Source organism: Syzygium oleosum, unplaced genomic scaffold (genome assembly GCF_021117445.2).
Source record: "Syzygium oleosum isolate NSW1041296 unplaced genomic scaffold, Sole_v2.1 Sole_v2.22, whole genome shotgun sequence".
NCBI lineage: Eukaryota > Viridiplantae > Streptophyta > Magnoliopsida > Myrtales > Myrtaceae > Syzygium > Syzygium oleosum.
The window spans coordinates 3,399,681-3,417,966 of record NW_026607506.1 but is presented as its reverse complement, the minus strand read 5'-3'; the positions used below and the strand labels follow the sequence as shown (position 1 = coordinate 3,417,966).

General features: G+C 44.0%; 3 protein-coding genes across 3 annotated transcripts; all 3 read left to right on the top strand.

Moving 5' to 3' along the window:
• The first annotated feature begins 1,782 nt into the window (after positions 1 to 1,782).
• On the top strand, positions 1,783 to 6,001 carry LOC115669128 (lysine histidine transporter-like 8). Its single transcript, XM_030590437.2, has 5 exons — positions 1,783 to 2,253; positions 2,452 to 2,585; positions 4,368 to 4,795; positions 4,948 to 5,079; positions 5,191 to 6,001. The coding sequence occupies exons 1-5, from the start codon at positions 1,898 to 1,900 to the stop codon at positions 5,677 to 5,679; spliced, it is 1,539 nt and encodes a 512-aa protein (XP_030446297.1). The 5' UTR covers positions 1,783 to 1,897; the 3' UTR covers positions 5,680 to 6,001.
• Positions 6,002 to 10,874: 4,873 nt separating this feature from the next.
• On the top strand, positions 10,875 to 12,852 carry LOC115669822 (dehydrin ERD14). Its single transcript, XM_030590957.2, has 2 exons — positions 10,875 to 11,308; positions 11,513 to 12,852. Exons 1-2 carry the CDS (start codon positions 11,027 to 11,029, stop codon positions 11,903 to 11,905), a joined length of 675 nt encoding a protein of 224 aa, XP_030446817.1. The 5' UTR covers positions 10,875 to 11,026; the 3' UTR covers positions 11,906 to 12,852.
• Positions 12,853 to 16,384: 3,532 nt separating this feature from the next.
• LOC115669936 (neutral ceramidase-like) lies at positions 16,385 to 18,192 on the top strand. Its single transcript, XM_056321395.1, has 4 exons — positions 16,385 to 16,539; positions 16,715 to 16,902; positions 16,999 to 17,286; positions 17,943 to 18,192. Exons 1-4 carry the CDS (start codon positions 16,385 to 16,387, stop codon positions 17,960 to 17,962), a joined length of 651 nt encoding a protein of 216 aa, XP_056177370.1. The 3' UTR covers positions 17,963 to 18,192.
• The last annotated feature ends 94 nt before the right edge of the window (positions 18,193 to 18,286 follow it).

The following is an 18,286-nucleotide window of genomic DNA, read 5'->3' as shown; positions in this document are numbered from 1 at the left end:
CGCCCATGATGGGCTAACCCAGCCCATGAAAGAAAGTAACTGCACTTGGCAGTTATTGTCTAGAAACAAAAGTGAGAACACACGTAAGAGTGTGTGTGGGTTGCATTTTAATCATCAGAAAACTCATTCTCACTAAAGGACAAAGAAGAAGGAATTTTGTTCAACAATCTAAGGATTGTTATCTCTCTCGAGGCTGCGATAAGTGCATTTAATCTGTGGCAAAGAGGTATGTTCGTTTACGTGATATACTTCGAACGATCAGTGATTCAAGTATAGAATGGGCACGTTTTTCCGCAATTTTTGTATTATGTTTAGGAATCTGTTTCCTTCACATACGTTGCCTTAAGCATCGGAGGGCCAATCCAGGCTACAGAGCGGGCGCCGAAACTTGTGGTTGATTGGTGTGGGTCCAACTAGAGGTGGAGGTCTCGACAGATTCCTCGAGGCTGGATTGTGTATCAACATATACGAATAAATTAAAATTTATTATTGGATCCACTGTGAATGTGAAAAACATATTGCATATTCACTATAAATACAATTTTTTTTTTACCGTCCTACTCTAATTCTCAACTCACTCTCGGACTTTTACCTTGCCTCCTTACAGGGCGTAGGAGTCGAAATCCACACTTGAAATTCAACGTCTCCATCCCTAACCCCCCTTGAGAAGGTGGGTAATTGAACTCTCCACCCCTCCCCCTTTCTAAGTAGAAAGGGTGACCACCGGGGCAAATCCCAGTGGCTACCATTAATACAATCGACATGTCAATAAATTCGATTACAAGAACTATCTCTACATACACATGTTATTCGTCAAATAGTGCATCCGTCATAAATTCTTTACATGGACAGAGAACTTAAAAAAATTTCACCATTTTAGAAAAAGAAAATTGCTTCCGTGTGCACCGGTGAGATTTTACCGTGTGGACAATCTTAATCTGATCATTCTGAATAGTGCGTGTTGGAATTTTTTTTTTTCACCAGCGGAGGATATAATAGATACCCTAATTAAGTTTGTCAAACAGCTTCGGGAAAATGATATCAAAACAACTAATAGCAAACTTACAAGAGGGCTTGAAGCAATCAAGTTCATTTCTGCCTCCTTTTTATTGGATTTTGAATTTTCCTTCTGCGTGGAAATAAGCACGTGGTGGTCGTCCCTCGTCCGCGGGATTCATAAGAATGGACAAAGTCATTGCTGGGCTGCATGAACCTTCACTGTCCGCAGAGATGATGATCATCATCGATGATGCAACCTGCGTGTATCACCTGCATGGCGTCTGTGTCTGCTGCATTGACCCGTTTTTTGTTTACTATAAAGCCGATAGATTACCCAAAGAACGGGGGGAAAGAAGGGGGGGTATAGTACACGAAAATGACATTAAAAAACTCGGGTTGATTCAGCTATCCGGGGCTCGATTTGAAGGCGACAGCTTTCGTACTCAAATCAACTGCGAATTTCATTCGGAGTAAGTTCCGATGCCATGTGAAGAGGACAGCCTCCATGTGTATGTCGTGATTAGTCGGGTCGAAAGGTTCAGATAGTCATGAAAAGGCAAAAAGGAATCTAACTATTGAGTGGCTTCGCAAGCTTTTCTGTTTTCAAATAAAAGGAGAGCAGCCATGCAAATGGGGCCGGTCAAAGGTTCCATCTTTTTCTCCTTCCCTACCAAATTAGCCTTGATTCAAAGTTCACAATCCCACCGACTCAGCATCCACATAACCAAATCATTTGTGAAAAAGCTATTGTCTTTTTCACTCTCTCAGGCCTATAATGTCTCCATCCTCTCCTTCCTATAAGTATTGCAAGAACTGGGGAAGAAAAGATGCATACGATAATCACTATATAGAGAGAAAAGGCTATTTGGAAAGAGCTCAGCACTGATTGCCGGATTCTATGGCGGCGACCGTGGAGACCCCGGCGATCTCGGCACCGCCCTTTCAGCTACACAGCTCCCCCTCAATGGCCCATTCGCCACTCATCAGGTCTGCACCGAAGACACCCGCGAGGAGCCCTTTCGCAGCCCGGCTCATGATGACGCCCCTGGCAAGCCCCGTGAAGAAGGCCATGGCGAGCGTGCAAGGGTACTTGGAAGAGGTCGGGCACTTCACCAAGCTCGACCCGCAGGACGACTGGCTCCCCATCACGGAGTCCAGGAACGGCAACGTGTACTACTCGGCGTTCCACACGCTGAGCTCGGGGATCGGCGTCCAAGCCCTCGTTCTTCCCTTGGCCTTCTCCGTGCTCGGTTGGTAAGTTTGATCAGCCTCGACGTAGAAACTATCTAACCTACAGCCCACCTAACCAAACTGCGCGAAGCTCTGGTTGAATGTGCACTACACTACACTGAACCCTAGTTGGCTTCATCGTCCCAAAAGTGAAATCTATTGCTCTCTCCTAAGCTATGGGGGATTCAAGAAACAGCTGCTGATGCGTTTCTGGTGGTGCAGGACTTGGGGAACTGTCTGTCTGTCTGCGGTGTTCATGTGGCAGCTCTACACGCTCTGGTTGCTGGTTCAGCTTCACGAGTGCGAGGACGGGACACGCTACAGCAGATACCTCCGACTTTCCATGGCAGCTTTCGGTGAGTTATTAGAATATGCCTAGGTATATGTATTCACCTTTGTCTTATATCTAATTAGAACTATATAATTATAAATTTGATTATGAACCTGTGATTATATATGTGGTGAGGTTTGAAGGGTCTCCCAAGTCAACCTAAAAATGGAAAGATATGATCGGATTTCATGTGCATTCACATGCCCTATGGTTGGTTAGGTGTTGTCGTATGCTAAGTGAGTCATGTAAGATTCAGAAACTTAATCTGGAAGGCAAAGGCAAAAGGGCAAAAGAACAGTTACGTACAATGACCCGACTGAACGGTCAAATTCCTTTTATCGGACATGACTGAGGACTTATGGAGTCGCTAGATTCGAATCAGATATACTAGGCAATAGACTAAGGTGTCTATGATGAAGCACTATTGTAAAGTTACGAAAATTCACGATTTTAAGTACATTAACCATGTGCGTTAAAAAAAAACAAAGTAGAATAGCCATGTGAACTTAGTAGCGTGATAATCTTGTGGGGAAAATTACCAAAAAAATCTTAAACCTATTACAATTTTGTCAATTTAGTCCTAAACCTTTTTTTTTACAATTGAGTCTTAAGCCTTTTACATTTATACCAATTCAGTCTATCCGGTCAATTTTGGCCAGAAATCGCCAACATGAGTGCTAGTCGTCCTACGTGATGCTGCCGGCATTGACGTGAACATTTTTAAATAATATTTAATTTTGTTTCTTTTTTCATTTTTCTTTTCTTTTTTTCTTCTCTTTCTTTTTTTTTTCTTCCCTTTTTCTTCTAGTCGGCGAGGTCGACCTCGCTGGCCACTGATGAAACTCGACCTCGCCGTCGCCGGGCGAGGCTCGCCATCGCCGGGCTGGCAAGGTCAAGCCTCACTAGAGGCCGACGAGGGTGAGCCTCACCCAGCCATGGTGAGGCTCACCCTCGCCAGACCAGCACTAGCGAGCCTCACCAGGGGCAAGCGAGGCTCACCCTCACTAGTGGCCAGCGAGGGCGAGCTCGCCGGCTAGAGGAGGAAGGGAAGAAAAAAACGAAAAAGAAAAGAAAAAATAAGAAAATTCGAAAAGTTATTAAAATATTATTTAAAGATATCTACATCAGCCCTGGCTGCGCTGCATAAAACGGTTGCAATCCATATTGACGATTTCAGTCAAAATTGACCAGATAGACTGAATTAATATAAATGTAAAAGGTTTAGGATTCAATTGGCAAAAAAATATTTAGGACTGTATTAGCATAATGACAATAGATTTATGACTTTTGTGTTAATTCTCCCTAATCTTGTGCATCAAAGAATGATTTTTTTTCTTCTCTTTCATTGGTAACTAGAGTTGAATCAATATGTAAGAGAAAAGGATGATAGATTGAGGATAACATTAAAAAAGAAAAAGGGTTGTCATCATTTTAGTGGTGGAAATAAATAAGAGTAGTTATGTTTTTCTTAATGGAGCAAGTGGGTGCTTTGATGGTACCCAATATCTAATTTATGACTTTTTCTATTATTTGGTGTCTGGTGATTTGAAAGGAATATAAAGCGAGACGAAATGGTATTTTAATCTAATATATATAAAAGACATAAGTTGATCAGATTAGAGAAGATAGTCTAATGCCATATATGGGTAGGTCCAACCATAGGGATTGACTCTTAGTTTTCCTTGACTGATCGAGCTACAACTTTTGACCACTTTAGTACGTGAGCATGATCAACCAAAGCTTTAGATAATGCGTTTATGGATGGCAAAAGCCAAAGACAATGCTAAAGCCAATGATGCAATTGCAGGTGAAAAGAAGGGGAAGCTACTGGCCCTCTTCCCAATAATGTATCTCTCGGGGGGCACCTGCGTGGCCCTGATCATGATCGGTGGCGGGACCATGAAGATAATCTTCGAGATCCTATGTGGCGGCGCGTGCGGCATCAACCCGCCGTCCACCGTGGAGTGGTACCTTGTGTTCATCTGCTGCGCCATAATACTGGCCCAGCTACCCAACCTGAACTCGATAGCTGGAGTCTCGCTGATCGGGGCGGTCACGGCTATCGGGTACTGCACCTTGATCTGGGCGCTGTCCATCACCAAGAGCCGGCCTGCAGGCATCTCCTACGAGCCGCTGAAGACGGGGTCGGAGCTGGCTAGGGTTTGTGGCGTCCTGAACGCGATCGGTATAGTAGCTTTCGCGTTCAGAGGCCACAATGTCGTGCTGGAGATCCAGGTAAAAAGGGCCGTTCGTTCGAGAAAGTCCGTTGCTTATCGACTAAAGAACGCGTCATCTCATGAAGATGCGATATCACTAACGAATGTAACTGTTCCCCTTCGACTAAAGCATTTGCCCAAAATATGTTTTTCCCTTGCGTTGGATTGCAGGGGACTATGCCTTCAAGTAGACAAAAGCCATCTCGGCAGCCCATGTGGAAAGGGGTCAAATATGCATACCTGGCAATAGCAATGTGTCTGTTTCCCCTAGCAATTGGTGGCTATTGGGCCTACGGAAACTCGGTGAGAATCACACAAGAATCGATCTAGATTTCACGTTTCCTCAATGTCCTCACGAAAGGTTTACTTACTTTTTAAAGCACTGTTCAATGATCAGTCTCTCTTTGCTAACAGATCCCTGCAAATGAAGGCATCCTCAATGCTCTGTACAAGTACCACCTTCGCGACACGTCCAAGGTCATCCTTGTCTTAGCGAGCCTGCTCATCGTGATCAACAGCCTGAGCTCGTTCCAGATATACGCGATGCCGGTGTTCGACAACCTAGAATCTAGGTATACCTGCAGCAAGCGCAAACCATGTCCTCGGTGGCTGCGCACGTGCATCCGCATCTTCTTCGGATGCCTGGCTTTCTTCATATCGATCGCGTTGCCCTTCTTGCCGAGCCTGGCTGGACTGATAGGAGGAATCGCGTTGCCCATAACCTTGGCATACCCGTGCCTGATGTGGATTCTAATAAAGAAACCCGCTAAATACAGCGTGATGTGGTGTATAAACGGAGTTCTGGGGGTGTCGGGGATGGTGCTCAGTGTTCTCATAGTTGGGGCAGCCATTTGGAGCATAGTGACAATAGGAATAGAAGTCCACTTCTTCAAGCCGGAATAGAATTTTAACTGCAAGGTGGTACTCATATAGTGTAGAAACTACATAATGTGGAACCGTCGGGCCGTCGACTTGATGAAGGAAAGCACAAGTAGCAATGAAGAGGTAATCTCCTAAGCTAGTGCATGCAGAAGTCTACGCAGAACCTTTCGACATAACCATTGTCCATAAGATAATTACTATTCGGTAACCACGACTAGCGACTGATCATGTGTGGGAGCTGCAAGGGCAGCAGCAGAGTAAGCACGAGGAACAAAAGTACTGTATGATGTTGTGTAACTTGTGTTCATCCTTGTACAAAATTTATGTGGTACTTTCAGCGAGAGCTCTGCACGATCTTCGTTTTTGTATGCTTCTCAAGGTAGATAAAGCAAGCACCGACCATCTTACCCAGAAACAAAAAAAGCAAACACTGACCAGGGAATCTGATCAACATCTTTGCTTGGTAGCTTCCTTAAAGTTTGAGCGCCGACACAGGTGTCAATCATCTCATGTCAGATCCTAAAGCAAACAGCAATAGCATCGTGAGGCATACCGAGAGTAAAGCAATTCGGATACGTGTAAAGTATAGAGAAAGTGCTGAAAAAACTAAAATAGCTGACGAGCCCCCATAGACAAAGACCACTCCATCCATCCTGCATCAGTGAAGTCTTCCTGGCAGTTACCATAAAACTTAGCACGCAACATAAAAGTGCGAAAACAAAAAATTTGAGAAATGCACAATCAATTTGATTGAACTGCGTACGATTGCTTGCAAAAGAAAAGCTATAAACTATGGCATAGACGACAAGACTTTTGGGAAAAAATATGATCAAGAAGAAGAATGGAATTAGACTTTAACAGGTGATAACACTCTTTATAAGGAATTATTTGTCCCGCGACATTGCTAATGGTTACCGACAAAAATCTTTCGAGAATCAACAAAGTCTCAATGAGAATACCATATAGTAATTCTGGTATTTCTCCAATAACTCTAAACAAGAAACAATTTAGTAACAATGTTGTAGTTTTTTTATAGAAAGAAAAACCAACGAGACTTTTTTTATGAGACGAAAAATCGACGAATTTATATCAGTCTTTTAAACAAAAGAAACCCTTCGAGAAAGGTTGTAAAGTGAACAAACATGTTGAAAATTTGGATTAAAATAATATTTTTTTTAATTCCAAATTTTATAACTTCTGAAAAATAACGATTGAACAAATACAACATTTTAAAGATTAAGAAGTTATGTACGAACAAACACAATCTTCCAAAGGTTAATAAGTTATGTCCGAACATATACAACATTCCAAAGGTTATAAAAGCACATAATAACCGTTAGGCAAAAAAATAATAAAATTTAGAATTAAATAATAAAAAATAACCATAACTCTATTGCGAATAGTCATACTGTTTCAATAAAACACAAATCCGAATTTTATTAAATAAAAATAATAATAGTTGATTAGTACAAAATCTAGTCCACGTGCGGGCAAGCATGGAAAGTGCGCCAAATAATCGCACACCTATGAGTGTAATTTTAGGGTCCAGCCCTTAGTCCATCATCTTCATTTATAATAATAGAAGACATCCACACTTTTTTTGTTGTCTCACATATTCTCATTTATTCTATATGAGACAAGGCACTTCTAAGTTTGTTTTTCCAACAAGAACTACTTGTGCAATCAATCTTTTCAAGGGTTAACAAAAGCACCACTTTCCTTTAGGAGACAAAGCCATTGAATCATCTTAAGGTTGCATCCTTCATACAGCAACTCCTAACAGATCAATCCAGGCTATTTCCACAAGCATAGCAAGGCATAAAGTCAGCCAAATATCAATCCCAGCCGCATTATGGTGTCCGCAAGGGGATATGAGCAACCCTAGAGACCAGTAACCCCTCCTCTCCCAGTCCTGCATACTAAATGTCAGCACTGTCAGCATATGTTTGGGTCTGTCCAAGATTTGATCGTTCTATCTATCTGGTATTATAAAGGTGGAAACCCTTGCACGACAATTGTCGATGTTTTAGAGAGTTTTAACGTGATGAACTCATAGTCATTCTCACAAGAAGAGCAAGACATCTTCTCCATAGTCTTTCTAGTGGGTGTAGTGTGATCACGTATTATTTATCACATGTGGCATCTTGCCATACCTTTTGTTCTGCTCCTTCTAGGCTATCTTACAATAGATCTGTCGAAATGGGTCATAAACCCATTTTTCAACTCATATATAATGGGTTGAGTTATTTTATGCGTTAGTCATATTCAATAAATCAGTTTAAAATGGTAAAGCCCAACATAATATGCGTTTACAACTTACATAAACCCAGCACATCTCTTTGACTCTCTCTTCATTCTCTATCGCCCTTGCCCAATCTCACGTTCGCTCACTCCATACTCCCACCTCAGTTTGAATGTGAGTTTTCATATATTTGGTTAAATATTGAATTATTTTAGCAATATGGGTCGGGTCGGGTATAGGTCATTAGATTTGCATTACAAGGAAATAAATCAAAACGAGTTAAATTGGTCTATTTTGGTCGGATCATCTTCGACCCCAACTGATCTACCCATTTGGCGGGTCTACCCTACAGCATCGCTCGGATTTTAACTCGCTTCTAACTCGATACACGTTGTCAATAGGGTACCTCGTTTCATGGGCCTCGCATTTATCCGGTTTAAGTTGAGATTTCCCATTACAAGAGGAGAGGAACGAAAGTCATTTCACCCGTTCAGACGCCTCCACTCATCGCACATCAGAGCCCAACCACCTGATATTAGATCGAACAACTTGACAACACAACTTGGGTCGGGAAGAAAACTGGTCGGCCTTGATGTTTCAAGCTGGACCGGTGGAGCGGACCGGGGCCCGTGATCTCAGGACCCGGTCCAAGCGAGAGAGATACGGATACCCGAAAATGCCGACAGAACGCACGCACGTGCAGCTGTCAGCTCGATTATAAGACGAAGAGCCCCGTACGTTGCGAATTGAGAGGGGCGTGCCGCTGAATCCGGCGGCCATGAAGTTGTTTGGCTTTCTTTTGCATCTTCGTGCATCGCGAAAGCGGGAGCATTGGCGACACTCCACCGACCATCTGTCCACGGAGTCCGCCCGAAGCAACGTATCCTTAGAAAGCGAGGATCTCAATCAATCCACCCCAAGCGCAAAAAAAAAACCCGAAAGGATTTTTTTTTTTTTGGGTAAGAGTAGTTTGGCAGTGTTTTAACTAGCTTTCGCGCATTTTGAGTCGACCGGTTCACGACCATTTGGGCACTAAGCTTGTCCTAAATAACGTATCCTTTAAAAAGTGATGATCTCAATTAATCTATCCAATGCAATAAGAATAGTTCGGTAGTAGTTGAACTAGCTTTCATGCATTTCGACTAGACTCAATTCGCGACCATCGGGCTGCTGAGCTTGCCCGAAGTAATGTATCATTTAGAAAGCAATGATCTCAATCAATCCATCTGACACGACAAAAAAAAAAAGGTGCTCGAGAGGATCTTTTTTGTATAATAATAGTTCGGAGGCGTTCTGACTATCTTTTGCACACAGTGACTCACCCGATTCACGTTATCAGGCATTCTTAGAGGTGCACTTCTCCCGTGTGGTGGGATCTGATGCATTCGGATTTTTACTCGTGGGGTTCTCTTGACGAAGCTTTAATTCAAGATCACAAAAATGGGGGGCGAAATAGAAAAGGAGAGAATAGGACCTAATCAAATCCTTAAACCGGTTCATCCTAGGTCATATCCAGATCTCGAGATGGGGGAATTGGATGCAGCGCGTCCGGACACCGGCACTTTAAAATAAGAAGGAGCGCATCCATGGAGCCCACCGTCACTGCAACGAAGACGGACAAATTGCGGAAGAGAAGGAGAGAGTACTCATTAACTTAGCCCATCAATATCCCATGCCCTATGCAAGGTGGACATTTTCATCAATGAGAGGGCCACAACTTGAGAGTGCACCTACCGGTCGCGGATCTCGAAGCTCTCCCCTCTCTCCCTTGGCCATCTAATTCCAATGTCGATGGCTCACAGATCAATCCCTTTTGTGTATTTGATTTTTGCAGGAAATAGATCATCTTTGAGTTGCCTTGTTTCTCGATTTTGTTAGTATCGGTAAGCTCGATCTCGACTTGTTAACATACTCGAGTAGTTGGAGCTCAAGCTCGACTCAAAATTAGGCGAATCGATCTCTAGTAATCCTCATCCCGAGCTAAAGTTAAACTTGACTCAAAGGTTCCCCTATTCGAAATCCAGTTGAATTAAAATGAAATCATCGCTTTTGGTTCTCATAGAGTTTAATTTTGGATAAAGACGTAACAAGTGTCATAACTTTTATTCGGTACTCACTTAACTGTTATAATTTATTTTTCGATCACTTGAATATCATAACCTGAAAAACGAAACACGTAGGAGTAGTGTCAACACTAATCCACTGATTCATATGGGTTACGCGCATCAATTTCGTACCTCGCGAGTCGAACACGAATGCAACACAACTGTTAATCGTGTCTTGACCGACATGGCTAGACTTGATACGACCCCGTTACGATCGTGCTAAATAACGACGTCGTGTCGGGATTTGTCACCTCTAGTATAAACCCTCGTTCGAAAAGATCATAGAAGCGCCCGCCACAAGCAATTGAAGAGGGAGAAGAAAGCATCCGTGACCGGCCACGTGGCGCCGTACCTCGCCCTGTGGGCCCCCACACCTACCTTCCGCAATTATCCTGCCAAGAGGCCGACACTTGCGCGCGCGGGCCCCCGACCGACCGAAGGACATCCACTCCACGACGGCCGTCCACGTGTCGCGTTCCTAGTGGTTAGACAGCCCCCCGCCCCCCGCCTTCTTTTCTCTATATTTTCTTCAAATTTTTCCCCCGGTTTGACTGTGCCTTTCCAGCTCCCCACTTGCGTACGCCGCAAGCTCGCACGCGACACGAAAGCAAGGCGCCCGTTCTGAAAAGCGCCGAAGGTACAGGTGTCGAGCGGTGCGAGCGAGTCCGTCACTCGGCGCGTCGCGCTGCCCCTATCCTTGGGTTGGCCACGCCTTTTGTTTGAATGCACACGTCGGTTACAGAAGCGGGACCGGATTGTCCGGTTTCGCCGGTCCCAGGGTGGGCCCACCTTGATGTCTTTAGAATTCCTTCATCCTTAGTCGCGTCATCTCCGCGTCGGTTCGATGCTATAAAACCCTCGCTCCGGCTTCTCACCTTAAGCATCACACAGAGGAAAACACCATCGAGAACACCCAGAAAAGCTCCGACAGATACGCCTGTGTCTCTTGCTTTGTTCACGTTACGCACGTTGCTCGAAGATCGCCGGTCGTTGATCGCAGCGCTTGTGTGTGTGTTTGAGTATGGATCACGAGAGCAAGACCACCACCACCCACGAGTGCGAGACGCCGGTCGTCCAGGAAGGGCCGGTGGAGACCCATGACCGAGGGCTGTTCGACTTCATGAGGAAGAAGGAGGACGAGGGAGCGATGAAGCAAGAGGAGGTGGTGATGGCGGCGGAGTTCGAGGAGAAGGTGAAGGTCGAAGAGTGCGTGGAGAAAGAGGATAAGGAGAAGGAGAAGGAGAAGAAGCATGGCGGCCTCTTGGAGAAACTCCACCGATCTGATAGCAGCAGCTCTAGCTCTGTAAGTTGCCCCACCCTTCTCTCTCTCTCTCTCTGGGTCTTCTTGTATTGGATTAGTTTTGGCTTGTTTCTCGATCATGATCGTGCGTGAACAGATGGGTATTTTGCGATGATCATGGACATAGAGTCCGCTCCGATAAAAGTGATGTTTTCCGTGTGGAGTCATAAATAGTCACCAACCGTGTGTTGAATATGATATGTGCAGTCCGACGAAGAGGAAGGTGAGGGAGAGGAAAAGAAGAAAAAGAAGAAGGAGAAGAAAGACAAGAAGAAGAAGGAAGAAGAGGAAGAGAAGAAGCACGAGGAGGACACGACCGTCCCCGTGGAGAAGTGCGACGAGCCGGGTGTGCCGGCGGAGGAAAAGAAGGGCTTCCTCGATAAGCTGAAGGAGAAACTGCCTGGAGGTCAGAAGAAGGCCGACGAGGCCTCTTCCCCGCCGCCGCCGCCACCGCCGCCTTCAGCGGAGTGTCCGCCGGTGGAGCCGCCATGCCAGGACGGATCTCCCAAGGAGAAGAAGGGATTGCTGGAGAAGATCAAGGAAAAGCTGCCCGGGTACCATCCCAAGAGCGACGAGGAAAAGGAAAAGGAGTGCCACTGAGGGGGAGAAAAGAAAGAGAGAGAGGACCGCCCTTTGCTCTTTTGTTAAAGTTTTACGTGTGGTTTTGTTTTCCTATGGTGGTTGTTTTGATTTGATGTTATAATTTCCATTTTCATGTGAAAAGGAAAAAAAAAAGAGCGAGGAAGAAGTGTGAGAGTATATTGTATATAAGTGCTTTTACGTGCTTATTTATATATATATCTGCTTTGTCGCTACTAGTGTTTTGTTAATGAAGTAATTTGCTGTTCTTGATTAAACTTACGTTTAGGCCCACATATCAGATGGCTTGATTAGTGCGATGGTCACTTTCTCCTTATCTTCTTGCTGAAGCTGGGGTGAGAGAGAAGAGAAAAAGCTAAGCGTGATCTCATGTCGGCATTGAATATAGTTTTCGCTTTAATGGAGAGAGAGAGTAAATAGTTTCTTTATTGACTTGCATGCAAGGAATGATGCTTTGTAACCCCACTTGGCAGGGCACTTTGAAAGCCCGCCTGGATGTTTCCTTAACGCATGAAAACGAAGGTCTCGAACTAGTGAGTAGGAATCATGGAAGGGTCTAGGAGGAGTTCGAGTGCCATTCCAACCAGATGACCCAAGACAGCCTAAGACTGCCACCTCTCCACATGATGATGGGTGGCAATTTCATCTGATCTGGGGAAATCTTGGGCTGATCGACTCGAAGCAATGGACAGAAGATTGTAATGACCAGATTACGTGGGGTTCATTCTGTAGTTAGATAACAACCCCACGTAGAAGCCGTAGATATATCTAGAATGAAGGGCAAAACGAGGACTTCCTTTTGTTGAAGGAATGCACACACATCTATATCAATGAAAGAGTGATGTAGACCACTGATAATCCTCCTCACTAGTCAGCCGTCTGTGAGTAATTGTCAATGAACTTATAAAATTTCTCGAGTCTAATCTAGACTTGATGCTTCTCGATGATGTTAGAGATTTCCAATTTTAGTTTTATGAGGATTTTCCTCTTTCCTTTCCTACGTGTCTATGATCGTTGATGGACGGTCTCAATGTTTTGTGGTCGATCGATTGGCATTTTCTTGTGGAGGGTTAGATACTTCTAATTCTAATCAATCAAGTCCTAAACTTATCGTCGGTAGAGTTATTGCCGACATAAATCAAGTTGCAAGATTTGCCATTGCGCTTGCCCCTCTATGCATTCATCAATGATCAAGCAAACGGAGAATGGCCTATGGGCCGCATCCATTACCCATGCGCAAAATTTGGGCACTTGTTCTCGTTCGATTTTGCTATCCACAAGGCCAACACGTGTGCTACAAACTCTATATAGAGAAGGATCAATGCATTATATCCATATTCGACACTATAACAACGTAGTCTTTGGTGTTATGTAGGGTGCGTTTGTTTCGGTGAAATTATTTTTCGAGAAAGTGTTTTCCAAATTTTTATCTGTTTGGTTGTCCAAAAATAATTTGGTCAACTGAAAACACCTTCTGATCAAAGAAATCATTCATGTATAAATTTAGAAAAGTGAATTCCCTATTTAAGAAGATGAAAACACTTTTCGGAATTGATTATCTTAAATTTGTTAATATTTTATTCTTTTTTCTTTTTTCTTTTTTTTTTCCTTTTCTTTTCTTTCTTTTCTTTTTGTTTTTTTTCTTTTCTTTTTTCTTTTTCCTTCTTCCTCCCTCTGCCGGCCACCGGCCTTGGCGGCGGCCAGCGACCGGCCACAACCGCAGGCCGGCAACGGCGGGCCTCAGGTGAGTCCGAGCTCGCCAGATCGAGGTCAGGCCTCGTGCGACGCCGGCGAGCTTGAGCTTGCCAGATCCCGGCGAGACTCTACCTCGCCGGGATCTGGCAAGCTCAAGCTCGCCGGCGTCGCACGAGGCCTGACCTCACCGCCTCCACCTCGCCTGGACCTCACCGCCTCCACCTTGCCTCGACCTCGCCTGAGGCCAGCGAGATCATCGGCCTCGGTTGAGCCCCAGCTCGCCTGGGGCCGTCGACAGCCTGTTGCGGCGGAGGAAGGAGGAGAAAGAAAAGGAAAGCAAAGGAAAAAGAAAAGGAAAGAGAAGAAAAAAGAAAAAAAGAATTAAAAATTCAAATTTTTTAAAAAGAAATTAAAAATTCGATTTTGTTTAAAATAAAAATAATTGAAAAATTCAATTTTTTTTTTGCCTGAGATAAAGTTAGGAGATTGAAATTATTTTTCAATAAAACCCAAACGTCAGAAAACGATTTTGATTACATATCACCAAACGAAGAAAAACTAAACGTTTTTCTAGAAAATGCTTTCCAAAAAATCATTTTCCATTATCATTGAGTTTTCCGCGAAACGAACGCACCCGTAATTTAGATTGTGACTGACATGGTGAATAACACCGATCATAAATGAAAACAACATTATGTGCAATCCAATCTATGTACTTTCTCGATAAATCAAGTGCGACACCTCTATGCACTTAATGAAAGTAAAGCAGACCATCAACTTACCACATGTACCAAACGGCGATGCTTTCGGCTACTGGACTCTCACCATCTAAAGGTGCAGCACTCCATCGTTTTGCCCATACAGCACGACGCTCGGATTGCTCTTCCATTGCTCTCCCACAAGCCCGTTTCACGGTTTAAGACAATTTTGACAAATAATACACGGATATCACCCGACAATCGCTGTTACCTAGATTATAGTTGCTTGCAACTCGCGGGCTAATTGTGTTTCGATTGCGTGATCACGAATATTCCGCACCAATAAATGGACAAGAGAATCGCATTGTCAATCCCTCCAAGCCGAGCAACCCAAAGACGAGACTCTCTCTTGTGCCAAGTTTCCCAATAATTAAGTCACAAATCACTCCCCAAATCAACTTGATTAGGACACATCCTCTTGACGGCTCGGTCACTACAAATGAAGAACGACATACAAAGCTGAAACTATACACTAAATCCTAAGCATTTGCGCCCCTTACGACGTATTTAAGTCGGGAAAAGTGCCAAAAAAGTCCCAAACCTTTTGCATTTGTGTCAATTCAGTCATAAACCTTTTACATTGGTGCCAATTTAGTCCTAAACTTTTTTTTTGTACCAATTCAGTCCTAAATTTTTTGCATTTATGCTAATTCAGTCATAAACCTTTTGTTGTTATGCCAATTCAGTCCTTCCGACCAATTTTAGCCAAATTTTGCTGACGTGGACGCCGGCTGGCCGGCGATCGATCATCGGCGCTGATGTGGACAACTTTAATAATATTTTAATATTTTTTTATTTTTTTATTTTTTTTCCCCCTCCCCTCCCTCCTTCCTCCAGCCGGTCGCCAGACTGACGATCGGCGAGGTTCGCCCTCACCGGCCATTGGCGAGGCTCGCCTTCGCCAGCGACGGCGAAGGCGAGCCTCGCCGGCAGCTAGGCGAGGCCTGACCTTGCTGACGGCTAGGCGAGGCCCAACCTCGCCGGATCTAGCGAGGTCGGGCCTCGCCCAGCGCGAGGCCGCCCTCGCCAGTGGCCGATCACCGGTCCGGCGACCGGCTGGAGGAAGGAGGAAGGGGAGGGGGAAAAATATAAAAATAAAAATTTGAAAAAATATTAAAATATTATTAAAGTTGTCCACGTCAGCGTCGGTGACCGGCTGCCGATCAGTCAGTGTTCATATCAGCAAAATCCGGCCAAAATTGGCCGAAAAGACTGAATTGGCACAAAAATAAAAGGTTTATGACTGAATTGGCATCAATATAAAAAGTTTAAGACTGAATTGGCACCAATGCAAAAGGTTTAGGACTGAATTGATACCAAAAAAAGGTTTAGGACTAAATTGGCACCAATGCAAAAGGTTTAGGACTTCTTTGGCACTTTTCCCTAGTTTAGTCCCTCAATGACCATTTGATCAATAACGAATGTGGACACTTTGTAAACGATGGGCAAAGCAAGACACAAACTAGCCGTTGGATGGTCTTTAGAGGATCATCTTCCAATCTTCATCTTGGACAAATTTGTATAGAAATGATTGAGTAGCCGTTGAATGATAAAATCAGAATCTCGCTAAATCTGATTGCCCATACAACCAGAGATTTGGCTTTCATAAGTAGAGCTTCTCCAATTTAGAAATAAACTTGTCGTGGGCTTTGATTGTCAATCAATTTAGGATAACTTGCTATATAAATATTCATTGCAAAATAGCCTTTTAAGATCGAATCAATCGATTCTTTCCATTGATGAAATCTAAACCAGATCACTAGCTGTTGTTTACGTTCCGAGTAAGCGATACAATCTGGATAAGGTCCTTGTACTCAAAACTTGACATTATGGGGGTTTGTTTGGTAGATTCTGAATATATTGATTCCAGTATCTATAAACTGAGGTACTCCAACTTCTTTGTATGAAGTCTATACTCTGTCTTTTGCGGTGTAGAACTTGGATTTCTTCTTAAAGTCTGGATTTCCATAATGTAATTGCCTGGACTTAGAACATTTCAAAAGCATATGTTAGACTTTACTTATGGATGGTTTTGTCATCATCAAAATCTATTAGAAAGTTTTCTCAACAGTTCATTGCGGTGGAGAGCTCAGATGGGTCAAGGTTTGCCTCTGTCAATCTCGACGCTGGGCTGGCTTCTCAGCTCATCACCATTAAGGTTCTCGAAAGGCTTAGATTAGGGTTGGTCTATCTGGTCGAGTCTATCTTGATTGATTCATAATCAGGCACGTTGTGTGGATTTTGACTATACTTAAATGTAACAATATGCCTGATTGTTGCGTACATTCGACGTAACATTTGATAATTTCTCGATTCTAATACGTGAGCAAGCTCCTTTTTTTCCAAATTGTTGCAGGTTTGGAGATTTGTACACCGAAGAAAATGTGGCAATCAGTGGCATACACACTCATGCAGGTCCTGGAGGTTACTTGCAGTACATGCTCTACAGTGTGACCTCTCTCGGATTCGTCCAACAATCCTTTGACGCCGTCGTCAACGCCGTTGAGCAAAGCATCGTCCAAGCTCACAATAACCTGAAACCCGGTTCAGTGTTCATCAACCAAGGTGCATGACTCTGTATATGCATGCTCACTCAACCTGCTAGGAAAAATTGCAATGACAGCGTTTGCGTTTTCTTAGGGGATGTGAATAATGCCGGTATAAACAGGAGCCCGAGTGCGTATTTACTGAATCTGCCTGACAAGAGAGCTCGATATACGACCAATGTCAACACGCAAATGACACTCCCGAAGTTCATCGACACCATGAGCGGAAAAGGCATCGGAGCATTCAATTGGTTCCCGACACACGGGACATCCATGAACCGAGACACCCTGCTCATCAGTGGGGACAACAAAGGAGCTGCCATGAGGTTTTTCGAGGATTGGTTCGCCTCGACAGTCGATGGGAAATCCGTCAATGGATCTGGTGAGCTCATTTCCATAGCATTAGAGTTGTCAAATATATCGGAACAGAACGCCTTTATCAATTATCTTAAGCTTTGAAACAGATTTTCAGCGAATGCACAACTAATGACTTTGCAACAATGACGATCATGAGTCTTTACTAAACTACTAATTGATCCAAATGTTAAGGGCATAGTGCCTTTTTCCCCCCCTTTTTTTTTGTGAGATAAGGCGTGGACAGCTCCTCGTCGTCGGAGATGGCGGAATCAATCGGAGCAACCGGAGGTACACCCTGTAGTAAAACAAGTAGCCAGAGCTCCAAGGTGCGGAAAAACGACGGCCCGTTGTTTGTGGGAGCGTTTTGTCAATCCAACGTCGGAGATGTGTCCCCCAATGTGCTCGGCGGGTTTTGCACCGATACGGGGGAACCTTGTGATTTCAATCGCTCCTCATGCAATGGCGACGATACGCTCTGCGTGGGACGGGGACCTGGGTATTGATTTGATACTTCTTACTTGTAGAAAATTAATACGGAAGTATTTTTACATATTGTAAGCACTCTTGGTGGAAAGGACATTCTCCATGAACAGCCTTAATCAGCATTAGCGTGTTGGTTTGTCATCTGAGTACAAGAAGTCGGATTCAAACTGATACAAGGCTCATGCTCTTGTGCTGCAGATACCCGGACAAGATACTGAGCACCAAGATCATCGGACAGAGGTAGTTTCAAACAGCCATTCAGTTGTTCAATTCTGCCGAGGAAGAACTAATGGGGAAGATAGATTATCGACAAGCATATCTAAATTTCTCGGACATCGAAGTGGAGTTAGAAGGAAACCAGGTGGTGAAAACATGCCCCGCATGCCCTCGGCGTAGGTTTTGCCGCTGGAACCACCGATGGCCCTGGCCAGTTCGGCTTCCAGCAAGGCGATACTGTTAAATTATGTCTCGAGTTTGAGCCCGTATATGAGATCCGATACACACGTAGATCATTTATTGCTCAAAGTCTCGAGCAAAATTGA